General features: G+C 43.4%; 2 protein-coding genes across 8 annotated transcripts in view; one reads left to right on the top strand and one right to left on the bottom strand.

Moving 5' to 3' along the window:
* Positions 1-6,058: 6,058 nt before the first annotated feature.
* Positions 6,059-11,410, bottom strand: LOC310647183 (uncharacterized protein). 5 transcript variants are annotated; one of them, XM_083374221.1, is made up of 2 exons: positions 9,862-11,410; positions 6,059-8,134 (listed from the first exon to the last, which is right to left on the bottom strand). In XM_083374221.1, the coding sequence occupies exon 2, from the start codon at positions 8,093-8,095 to the stop codon at positions 6,362-6,364; it is 1,734 nt and encodes a 577-aa protein (XP_083230347.1). In that variant the 5' UTR covers positions 8,096-8,134; positions 9,862-11,410; the 3' UTR covers positions 6,059-6,361. The 5 variants fall into 5 exon arrangements, with proteins under 5 accessions (XP_083230347.1, XP_083230348.1, XP_083230346.1 ...); XM_083374222.1 differs by having other exon boundaries at positions 10,695-11,410; XM_083374220.1 differs by lacking the exon at positions 9,862-11,410 and adding an exon at positions 9,302-9,524.
* FRMD8 (FERM domain containing 8) overlaps positions 9,688-12,578 on the top strand; it is a 28,483-nt gene continuing 25,592 nt past the window's right edge. For all 3 annotated transcript variants that reach the window (XM_083374231.1, XM_083374236.1, XM_083374230.1), the window contains exons 1-2: positions 9,688-9,724; positions 12,057-12,179. In XM_083374231.1, coding sequence (XP_083230357.1) covers positions 9,704-9,724; positions 12,057-12,179 — 144 coding nt within the window. In that variant the 5' untranslated portion in view covers positions 9,688-9,703. The remainder of the gene's footprint in view (positions 9,725-12,056; positions 12,180-12,578) is intronic.

Here is a 12,578-nt window from a genome sequence, read left to right as displayed (position 1 = left end):
ATTTAAATATCCTGATGAAAAAAGGCAAGGCTGACTCAGTCTCCCTGGCTGTTCAGTGAGGTAATTTGAGGTGGGTTCCCCCCCCCCCCCGCATTTTCTCCTCATGGCTCTGGGAGAGAGACTTGTGGGATCCCAAAAAGGGGAGAGAAGCTGCAGGCCAGAAAAGGCCAGGCAGCCATTTTGAGGGAAGAAGCCTCCTTCACCACCATTTCTAAGAGGCGGGCCTGGAGTTGCATGAGTGACAGGCTCCTTGTTCAATCAGAGGAAGCAGAATGGTCAGGCCAGTTTTAGCCAGCCAATACCAGGGAGGGATGGAGAGGGTGGTTGTTGTTGTTTACCTCAGTGTTCTCACTTGTCACAGATTTAATTTAATCTTTTTTAAGTGTTCTTAATTTTTGTATCTATGTTTTATATACCCTGTAAACCGCCCTGAGTCCTACGGGAAAGGGCGGTATATAAATTCAATAAATTCAAATTCAAATTCAATTCTTCCTTGGGTGGGTTGTGAGAAGGTGGTCATGTTTGATGCCTGAACATTTTAAGGCAGTTTTAAGAGCTGAAGATTTTAAGGCAGTTTTAAGAGCTGCCTAAAGAGCACAATGGCCCTCAGAGACTGTTTTCGAACAGCCAAGGAAAAAAAAACGAGCTTTCTAATCCTTTTAAGCAGTTGCAGCATCCTTAAAAGTATCTCTTCCTGCCAGCACAAAAGCCCTTAAGTCAAGCCACTAAATTCTCCAGACATATATATTCTGAAGGAAATGGCCCCCTCAGACTGGAAGGGGGAATCTCTTGAATCTTGAATCTCTCTTTCAAAATACCACCTGGGGAACTTTAAGCTCTTTCTCCTTCCTTCCTTCAAGGCAAAGCCTACTTCAAATAGACAAACTGGGAGCTGAGGCCTTATGCATTCACCCTAATCAATTTCCATGTTAGATGTTTTGTGCTAGCCCATGGCAGTTCCCTAAATAAGTCATCAGATGGAGCAAAGAGGCTTCTTTGCTCCCCTGCAGCAGCCCCACTGGCGAGAGAGTTTTATGGCTAGGGAGGGGCCGAGACCCCCCATAAATACCTCTGCCCAGGGGCTGCTTCTTTGTTCTGCTTCTCTTTTTCTATCTTCTCACTTGCATGCATTCTCTATCATACAAGCATGGATGCTTCCATGCCATATAGCTCTTTTTATATTACCTATCGATGAATAAAGCTTCATAATGACTGCATTTCTGCATTCTGCCTCTTTCACTTGGAAGCACCTTAACGTCCCATCGATCTCTTGTGAAAGCTGCTTCACATTCCATCTCCAAACAAGATGCAAAAAAGGCTTGAATTGTCTACACACCTCCCAAAGGAAGCACCCAAAGCTCCCCATCTATGTACTCAGGAATGGCTTGAAGCATTTATTAAAGGCATTCTGGATTTCAGAGGACAATCAAATTATTAATCATACTTAAGCCAATCCTCTTTTCTAAGACACATTTTGGTGGCTGCCTGTTGGTTTTCTATATGATTTCTAAGGTCCTTGTGGTCATATTGGCCACACAAGGAATTAAAAGATGAAATGGGCTGGTTTTGGCCTGGAGGATGTTGTGCATCACAGGACTAGCAAAGCCCCTGTAGATAACTATTGCCTGATGCCCCCCATCTCCAAAATGGCGGGGGGAGTATTATGAAGCTTTGATAAAACGTGAAACAGCCCATGAAGCATGAAACGACCTGTGGTGGAACGAGGAGGACATGAGCTTCTGAAAGCATCCCTGGTGAACTATATGGATACTGCAACTTCTCAGTTAACACTTATAAAATATGCATGTTCTAAATAAATCTAATATTAATCTAATCTGGTGGCCTGAAAAGTCAATAAAACTAATTCAATAGTCCCCCTATTGTGGATTTACTATTAGAGTTTGGGTTCCCTCCAGAGAGGGAAAGAAATCTTCCTTCATAAAAAGAAAATCGATCTTGCGCATCATTTTTGCAGAAAATGGCAGCACCGTGAGCCAGAATGAGTTTCCTACAGCATCTTGAGCCAAGACATGGCATATATATAATCCTTTCCAAGTTCTGTAGACAAATTACACGGAAGTTGTAGGAAAGAAAAGGGCCATTGGCAACTTCAAATATTGTGTTATCAAAATACTTTATCATCAAATATTGCCTGAATAACACATTGGAATGATAAATATTTCTTAAGAAGCATCTAATAGTAAGTGCACGCCTGCTTGTCTCAGGCCAAAGCACCTGTGCTTGACCATCGCCTGACCCGGTTTATGACCATGATTGATGTGAAATTGAAGAAGCCATACAATCCTTTCCAAGTTCCAGGCACAAATTACAGGAATAGAAAAGGTCATCGACAACTTCAAATATTACGTTATCAAAATATTTTAACATCAAATAGTGTCCAAATGACAAATAGTGGAATGATAAATATTACCTAAGAAGTACTTAAGTGCACACTTATTGTCTCAGGCCAAACACTTGTGATTTTTCCACCACCTGCATCAGATATGTGATCAGGGCTGAGATGAAATAGAAGGCACCATCATTCAGCAAACTTACAACCATGGTGTGGGACAAGTTGGCAGCCCTGAGCAGCTCAGCCCAAACCTAAGGTTGAGAACGCAATTGGGAAAAAGTACTTATCGCTATTCTGTGGAAAACTTCATATTTGGTTTACTCCTTTGGAGCGAAATTCAAACAGATTACTACAGGGGTGTCAAACTGCTGGCCCGCAGGCCGGATGCATCATACCATAACAGCGCTCATCCCAGCTCTGGCAATGGGGAAAAAGTTGCGATATGTCACGACACGTCATGTGACGTGGCGAGTTTCACACGTTATAGAAGTCTTTTGAAATTCATCTCATTGTTGGTCTTTAGAGGGAACCAATTTCCATTCCCACAATCCCCAGCCAGTGCAAGCAGTGACCATGCTGATTGGGGATGATGTGGACTATTACCTTAGGGAATGCCAAACTGGACATTGCAGTCTGAAACTCCTAGAAAGACAGTGAGGGAGAAAAGGAAATAAATGTTTATATGGAAGAATTTAAAACAAATGGTCCTCCAGAGACCGGATGCCCAAATATAATTGTCTTGATTTTGGCTTAGTGGGGTGCAAATCATAGCTTATTGCTGTTGTGGGTGTCCAGCCAATGTCAGCAGAGTCAAAACAAGTGTTGCTTAAATGAATCAAGTTTATGTTACAGGAATACAATGAAACATTGGTCTCATCATCAGAAACCAACAAAGTTTCCAATTCATGGAAATATCAAGGATATTTGAGGGTTTCACTCTAAAATTCTCACCTTCCAAATTTGGTCGCTCTGCATATGTTTTTTCTGTAGCTATCCTGGGCCAATTTGTGTGAGAAAAATGAAACCGATAAATGAGATTTCACTACCTTACAATTTTCAGAGGTGCTCTATTCCCACCAAAAAAATTTGTACGTTGCCATTTTTTATTGTGAACCACTCAGAGTCACTTAGCATCTGCATGTTAATCAAATAAATAATCAATTCAGGATTCTTCCCCCCCCCCAAAAAAAGGGTAAGGTGTAATCCTGTGCACTTCACAATAAGCATTCAAAAAGAATGCCAAAATCTTTTAGGGGAAAAGACTCCTTTGAAATTTCAGCTTCAAAGGCAGTGCCCAACCGTCAGCAGGGAAAGAAATGAGGCAACAGCAACAAAGCATTATATTTCAATATAATGGGAAGATGAAATTTGGGTAAATTCTGCAACATATGTTCTATTTATGTAGTGACCAAAAAATGACATTTTTTTAAAAAAATTGCCAGGTTCTTACAGGAGTGTCAGATCTGTTCAGGTTTCTCTGGGAAATATAAGATGTAGCAACCTCTCAAGATTTCACTGCTTTTAAGATTTATATGCAACCTACATTTCAATTGAGGTCTTGTAATTCCTCAGCCATCTACAAATTGCAACAACCCAGAAAATAAAGTGTTTACATTCCCTTAAATCCTTTGCATGTACCTAGAGCCAATATTGTATTTACTGTACAATGAATGAATGAAAAATGTGCCTCTCCCAACAGAAGAAACTTATAATTAATTGTGTGCATGTGGGGAAAAAACTTCTGAAACAAGGAAATGATTTGGTTTGGGTTTTTAAAAGAGAGAGGGCTTTTTAATAAGAAGTATCTCCTTATTTTGTACATTTTGCATTTATATTTTAAAAATGTTTTGCCATGTTAACTGGGTGAATTTAATTCCAGCAATTAAAATGTTGTTTTATTAGCTAAATCTATCAATGAAACATTATTTTCTTGTTAAAAAAAGATTAAAATCACTACTTTTTATGTGCCATTAAGTTGGTGGCTGATCAAATAGATTTTCTCCAGCAGGATCTGTTCCTAATCTGGTCCTTCGGGTATACCTGCAAATGCTACTTACTTTTTTTTAGTTTGTGTAAGGGGCAAATAATTAAAGAAATGGGGCAAACAATCCATGCAAATAATTCAGCGATAGTCAATATTTACATTTGACTTAAAAGGAGACCGAAGAAAATTATCCAAGCCTTAATCTTTTTAAAAATAAATCGGATTGTTAACTTTGATCTTAACCACAAAGTAATTAAAGTTGCACCTCTGGCAATACTTCTGGGCTAGTTGTGTTTGGAAAGGAAAAGCTCTCAGTGTAAAAACCTCTCCAGTGGAAAATGAATTATATGTTATTACTTCATGACAAAGTCCAACAACATAGGACTTTAAAGATGAATTAAAATTCTTCAGTACAAACAGAACACCAAAAATCTCATACTATAGGCAGGGAAACAATCTCTCTCTCTCTCTCTTCGTGTGTGTGTGTTTTCTGTCTTTGAACCATTCCAAATTTTCCCTGCAATCCCCACTAAATGCAGTGGCAAAAAATAGACATGCAATTTGAACCTCGTTGACTGCAACATTTCTCTACACAATTTCCTAGAAAGGAAAGAACATTGCTGATTAAGCCTGAGAGAGAATATTTGTAGTTAAGGGTTGAAATAAGAGGTCCTTGATGCTCTCTGAGCTTGTTTTCCTGCAGACGTCTCATTACCCTAACTAGGCAACATCATCAGTGCTACCGGTAGTAAGGAGTGCCGTTTGCACAATATAAACTGATGGCAAACAGCAGTTCCTTACGAGCACTGATGATGTTACCTAGTTAGGATAATGAAACGTCTGCAAGAAAACAAGCAAGCTCAGAGAGCAACGAGGACGCCTGAAGCCCACTAAAGCCTGGGGTTGTGGGCCAGATCTAACCAAGTTGGTATTCCTCATCTCAAAGACTGATTAATCTTTTCTTGTTTGCAGCACCATCTTGATGACCTTGGCTGGCCTTGAAAAGCTAAGCAGGGTGAGTACTGGTTAACTTTAAACACAAGACTATGACGGTATCCTAAGTCAGGAGGGAGGGGGGAGGAGGAGGAGGAGGAGGAGGAGGCTGTTCTGCATCATTTTCTGACTCATCCTCCATTCAAACTCTAAAACAGACCCCTGCTCTAAAACGTTGCCCCGAATAAGTTACAGTAATACCGATCATTACGATTACCGAAATTTGAATAAATATCAATGTACCATAATATAGCAATTTACTATACCAGCCATTATTACCTGACCACAGAAAAAGTAAATATTCAAAATACGTGGAAACTATTCCGTGGGGGAAGCAAAATAATTAATATATGGAGTGTGTTGATTCAAACACTTTGTTATAAATATTAAAAATATTCTGCTGTCTCTTGGGACTCCTTGTCTTTTTCAAGTATAAAATAGCTTTGCATTTCTTCGGTTGAGCTGATTAACCTATTAAAGCAGGGCCCCCAACACCAATCCACAGCCTGCTACTGGGCTGCGGCCCGTTGAGAACCAGGGCTGTGCAAGTGGCCATTGAGTGCGCGAACGCGCAAAGCTGCATTTGTGCAAGTAAAGTGCATGAGTGAAACCATCCCCTCTCCCACCACAGCTACTACTGCGTCCGGTCCACAGAGTGGAAATGTTGGGGACCCCAAGCATTAAAGATAAGGAATGCATACAATAGAATGTGGCAATCTTAACTGGACTAAAATGTAAGTGCTATGTGCAGGCATGGTTTTTTTTACATTTTATTAGAGAAACCTTTATGCCAAGGACTTGCGTAACACCTTGCTCTGTGTTTCAATAAACACAATAAAAATGGCTTTTAGAACTGTTTTCTTTTGCAGATGCCCTTTTCCCATCTGTTGCAATACAAATACAGTCCATAAGTGGCCACCCAACCCTAGGTAGTAACAATGAGAGCCCAAAGTAGAACAAGCAGTAAAATAAGTAACTAAAGCTTTTGATACAGGTGAGGGACTAAACAACCTTTCAGGCATATCCTTTAATTATACTAGGTGCATCAGAGAAAAGTAGTAGTCCATATCTACACTACGGGAGGGAATTGCAAAGAAGAACTGTGCAATTTTTAACAGTTCTGAACAGCATTCAACATCTTTGACATTCAGAAGATATTTGGTCCATTTCTCGTGTGAAAGCAGATGTTGGAACTCTTCTTCATCGCTGGAAGCTTCCACAAATTTTTTCAAATTGTTGAACTGAAAGCAGCACTTCATATTGTCAATTTCCAGACCCTTCTCACTTAAGTACGTTATACACGCTTCCACGTCACCCCAGCTGGGCGTGTCGCTGAGGGCCATCCAGGCGAAGCAAGAGAACTCTTGCAGGGACGCCATCCACATCTCCAGGTAGTCTATGCAGTGACTGTAGAGGCGATGCACCGCGTGCGAGAAGGCATCGCATTCGGCCTCCAGGCCCTCTTTGCGCTTGTCCGCCAGCATCCCCTTCACCGTCAGGGACATGAAGTTCTGAGCTCTTCGGTCGAGCAGGATGGTGTGCACGGAGTCCAGCGTCCTCATCACTTCCACAACGGAGTTGTTTTCCCGCTCCATCTCTTCGATGTGCAAGTGGAAGGCGTTCATCAGCGAGTGCATGTGCCAAAGGTAGAGCTCGCTGAACTCGTGCTCAAAGAAGCTCCTGAGCACGGTGGGCGGGTTGCTCTGGCCCAAGAAGAAGGACTTCAGGGCCGAATGCATCTGGAGCAGCTTCGTGATGCCCGGGAACAAGGACAGCCACCGGGTCTTGCTGTGGGAGAGCAGCCGTTTGTACTCCACCTCCACAAACTCACAGTATTCCTGCAGGGACTCGGTCCGCACTGTGTATATGTGGAAGTACTGGTAGATCTTCAGAATGATGTTCTCTATGTCCACCTCCAGGGCGTCTGCTCCGTGGTGGATGCAGTTGTGCAAAATGTGGGCCGGGCAGTACACCCCAATCAAAGTCTCTCTCTGGAGGGCTCTCTTCAACTTGGCAAACACAGTCCTCTCCTCATCTTGCCGAAGTTCGCCAAACATGGTGTTGCGGTTGTCCCCCGCAAAGGCCACGCATTTCTGAAGCAATCCGTGTTTCTTAAGAGCTTTCATGAGATAGTCCGAAATGGCGTCGGCCGTCTCGGCGGGCGTTTCCTGAAGTTCCAGCAGTTTGGTCTTCAAGCCGCCGTTCCTGTAGTCGTAATATTGGATGAGCACCGGGACCATTTTCAGGGCCCTGTGATTGCTGTCGTCTATGGCCACCCCACAGAAAGGGATGCAGCTTTCTTCCAGGGCCTTCAGGTCAACGCTGACCGCATGCTGGGCAAGCACAGAGTTCTCCAGAGCTTCTGCCCTGCTCCGGGTGTTGGAAAACCTTTGCGCTGTCTCTGCATCAGGAAATACTTTTCTCAACAACTCCGATGTACGCCCCGTTGCTTTGTAGCTGTTGCAGTTTGGGATATTGTGCAAGGCTAGAGTGCTGTCCGCTGCGGCAAGAGCATCCTCTGCTTTTGCACCCGGAGTCACCAAAAATTCAGTCAGCTTTGCAGACCAACTGTCTCCTCCCAGGGCTTTCTTGTGCTTTTCCGAGGACATGTGATACTCCAGATCGCTGGCACCTTTATACGCCACTGACACAAATGTGCCGGCTTTGCAAACCAAGCACTCTGCTTCATAGTCGTCTCTACCTTTACGAAAATGAGGATATTTCTGCTTTAGTTTTTCAGTAAAGACACATTTCCGTTTCGGCATTTTCTATCTTCAGTGTGGCTCACAATCTGAGACAGAACACTGCAGGAAACAAAATTGATATATTTTAAGAAGAGAAATGGAAGGGGAGATGAAGCATCACTCTATCCTCATTTCAATACTCCTGATTTAACAGATGCGATATAAAAACTAGTATATGTAAAAACGCACAACTTACAATTAAACGGATCTTTTAAGTTCACACTAATATTAGCCGGAGATTGTTCATTTTCAACACTGAATTTGGGACATTTATCACGGTCAAGCTTTCTCAGCTAATAGGAGATACGTACAGTATAAGTAGTCCTCTACTTACGACCGTTTATTTAGTGACTGAATTTAGAACGGCGCTGAAAAAATGGACTCATGGTCATTTTTCACACTTATGACGGATGCAGAATCCGTATGGTCATGTGATTAAAATTCAGATGCTGGGCAACTGGCATGTATTGATGACGGTTGCAGGGTCCCGAGGTCTGATGAACAAAGTCAGTGGGGCAGCCAGAATCACGTTACAACTGTGACAAAAAAGGGTCATAAAAATGGGGCAACTCACTTGAACTGACTTATCAATGGAAATTTGGGGCTCAATCGTGTTCGCATGTCGAGGCCCACCTGTATCTATTGCATCGCAAAGGTAGTCCTGGTCTCACAACCACCAAGCCGAGAATTATGGTAGTCAGTTGCAGCAATCGTTAAGCAAACCCGTTTCCGCCACCAGTGGGCTTTCTTTGCCAGGAACAGGAAGTGGACGCCAGAAATTAGCTCCAACCCTCACATATACGAACCAGCTGTCAAGCATCCAAATGCAAGTCATGCTGCAACGGTCATAAGTGTGAAAAATGGTCATAAGTCACTTTTTTCAGTTCCTCTGCAACTCTGAACGGTCATCAAACTGTTGTAAGTCGAGGACTACCTGTAAGTACAGCGGGAAGCCTGAAAAAGGGCTGGGTAATTTGTGTCTCAAGGCATATTTTGGGGGAACCTAGCCTCGTCTTAGAATTGTGCAATTTTGGTATGCGGTACAGAACAAGGAGCCAAAGATGACAACAAAAGTCAACCTAAATGAGGAATTATTACAATCCCAAAGGGAAGGCAGTCAGTTTTCATTTGGCCCCCCATTACAACCAGGATTCAGAAATCCTCTCACGCCCATGAAAAGTTTGATTACTCTTGATCCGAGTTGAAAGATCTAATCGATTCATTTACCTCCATTCTCACTCTAAAATACAGGGAAGCATTTCATAAGCATGGACTGAAACTCTGTTTAGCGCCGGGGTCAGGCTGCAAACCGACTTAAAAGATTCTCCACCTGCCAACCCCAGACCAGAGCCAACGCAGGTAGTCCTCAACCTACGACCACAATTGAGCCTCAAATTTTTGTTGTTAAGCGAGAAATACGTTAAGTGAATTTTGCCCCTTTTCTTCCCACAGTTGCTAAGTGGATCACCGCAGTTGTTAAGTTAGTAACACATTTGTGAAGCGAAATCTGGCTTCCCCGTTGACTTTGCCTATCAGAAGGTCGCAAAAGAGGATGACGTGACCCTGGACACTGCAGCCGTCATAAATATGAGTCAATTGTCAAATGTCTGAATTTTGATCATCTGTCCAATGAGGGATGCTGCAATAGCTGTAAGGGTGAAAAATAGTCATAAGTCGCTTTTTTTTAATGCCGCTGTAACTTTGATCGGTCACTAAACAGTTTACCTGTACCTCCAATACACACACACACATACCCCATCCCTCTTATGTTAGACGTAAGACACCACCTTTGATTAACATGGCCACGGATGCAAGCAGATATTGTGCACGTGCGCTTGTGAAGAAAAATAACTGGTTAAACTCTGGACGTTCCTTGGCCAAATGCAAGTTTTCCCCACGCACATGCTTGTGTGTGTGGTCATTTTTATTAGGATTAGTTGTCTACTTCTCTACAGGAAATTTAAAAAAACATCAATACTGCAAACAAAGATATTTAACCCGCCACAATGAAATGCCGCATGTGTTGCTCAAACTTTTCTCCACACCCTCAACCCCCTTCCCTCTTGCTCTTTTTCCGCATTCCTTCCTTCCAGGGTCCAATTTTCCTGTTGGTGACCCATGGAGCTGGGCTGATTGCCTTTTAAGAAACATTCTTTTGAGATGCTCAACGGAACTCATCTGTTGTTATTAAACCATGGAGCTAAAGCCGTAACTTAAAACGCAGAAAACAAAAACCAACACAAGCCAAAGAGGGGGAAAAGCAAGGCGAAAGGCAGAATCTGCCTTGTAAAGTTACCCTATCTGAGCTACAAGAATCTGGGCTTAGACGGCCTCGGTTTTTCCGCCCTGCTGTCTTTGGATTTGGGCAGTGGAGCCCTGGGAGTGGGTTTCCGCTGCTGGGGGGGGGGGTTAGCAATCCAGATCTCCACTTGTCTGAATCCCATCAGAATCCAAGCCGCTTGTCTGCAATGGTCTAGGCCTAGGGGTCTGCTGCTTGAGCAAGGGGTTGGACTAGAAGACCTCCAAGGTCCCTCCCAGCTCTATTCTGATTAGTTGCAAAAGGAGGGTGTCCCCCCCCCCCCGCCTAGCCGAACCCCTGCAGCTGTTAACCTCTGGGTACCTTCTCTCCTTTCGTTGCCCTCCAAAAATCCTGGGACTGAACTCTCACGCATCCAACACATTCACACGCATAAGCCTGGATGGAGGAAAATTCCATGCAGCTCCAGGGAGGTGGTGGTGATGGGGGGGGAGGGGGAGGGGAGGATAAAGAGGAAGTAAAACAAGATCCGGCTGGTGATTCGCCATCTTGCAGATCCTCCCACTTCAAGCCTCCACCCCCCACCCCCCAAAATGCAATTCAATGAAAGTGGAAAGAGCGTGTGTGTGTGTGTGTGTGGGGGGGGGGAATATCAAAACTCTCCTTCTTCCATCTCCCATAGCAACTGATGATGCTTCCAGGATAGGAAGCAAAACGTCTTTCCCCCCCCCTCAAAAAAAACAAAATAAAAACCAAGTCCAGCTGCCTTTTCAAAAATAAAAACCACTCTTGGTACAACTATATGTCCTGGATGATGGAGAATCTTCACAGACAGACGTTTGGCTTCGAGACGAACACCCTTCCAATGGTGAACGAAGAGAATGAACGAATTTCCAGAAAAGCTGCAAAGGACAGGAACCGTTTGCGCTTCAGTTTGAGATGCAGACAACCCAGGCTCATCCCCGTCATCCTTGCGCCTGTGTTCGAAGCGAAAGGCGACAGGGCGGAAAGCACCATGCAGAAAGCACAGCTCCCAACCTCTCAATAACTGCCCTTCCATCTCCCACAGCATCCAATGCAACTGACGAAAACTTCCAGGATGGCAAGCGAAACATCTTCTTGTCCTCAAAAGAATCAGTCCAAGCTGCTTTTTCAAAAATAAAAACCACTTTTGAATACAACCAACCCCTGGATGACTTGAGAATCTTCATTAAGACTTTTAACCACCCCAGGGAAAACAAACCAACTTACCAGGGAAAACCCCAGGGAAAACAAACCAACTTACCAGGAGTAAACTTAGAGAAATACAGTTGTAAGCCAGTGTAGCTACGCTACTGAGCTCTGCAAAACCCACACTTTGCTAAGTTTATACACGACTCAATTCCGGTTTTCAGAGATTGTCAAGCATCCAAGTTCATGGTTGCCCCAAAAGTGGTTTTTTTTCCCAAAAGACAATTGGAATTTTTTGGGGTTTTTTTCCCTTTGAAAATGTTTCATTTCTCATCCAAGAAGCTTCTTTAGTTCTAACAGAACTGTTTTAATGTTTTCAAAGAAAAAAAACCTGAGAAAGTCCAGGGGTTGTTTTTTTTTGAAAAAAAAGCACCTTTGGGACTCAGTCCCTGATTTGTGCAATGCAGCGTGTTTGGCACTAAGACTAGCAGGCTTGATTCTCACAATTAGCAGCAAGGTGTTGCTTTTTATTTCTTTGCTTTTTATGTCTTTCAGGTCGGTCAAATCTTGAAGCTTCGCCAGCCTGGCAGCTTGCAAAGTGATCCTATCGCGCTCACCCACCGTGGAACACAGGTAGTCCTCAACTTACGACCACAATTGAGCCCAACATTTACGTTGGTGAGAAATTTGCTAAAAATAAATATAAAATATAAAAAAAATATGAAAAAAAAATAAAAAGTGAGTTTTGCCCCATTTTACAACTTTTCTTGCAGCATTCCTTAAGTGAATCGCTGCAGTTCATAAATTACTCTGGTTGTTTTAAGTGAATCTGGTTCCCCCCCATTGACTTTGCTTGTCAGGAGGTTGCAAAATGGGATCACATGACCCCGGGACACTGCAGCCGTCATAAATATGAATCAGTTGCCCAGCGTCTTAAGTTTGATCAGGCGACCAGTGGCGCATGCGCAGTGAGCTCCCGCGGCTCCATTGAAGCTGCCGGAAACCGGTCTTGGCCAAGGTGGAGCAGGCTCCGCCCCCTTCCTTTGGGGACGTGACACGACGCCGTGTCGTTTGACC

This window comes from Vipera ursinii, assembly GCF_947247035.1.
Source record: "Vipera ursinii genome assembly, chromosome: 15".
NCBI classification, from domain to species: Eukaryota; Metazoa; Chordata; class Lepidosauria; order Squamata; family Viperidae; genus Vipera; species Vipera ursinii.
The sequence above is the reverse complement of the archived record's forward strand: the minus strand, read 5'-3'. Positions and strand labels throughout refer to the sequence as shown.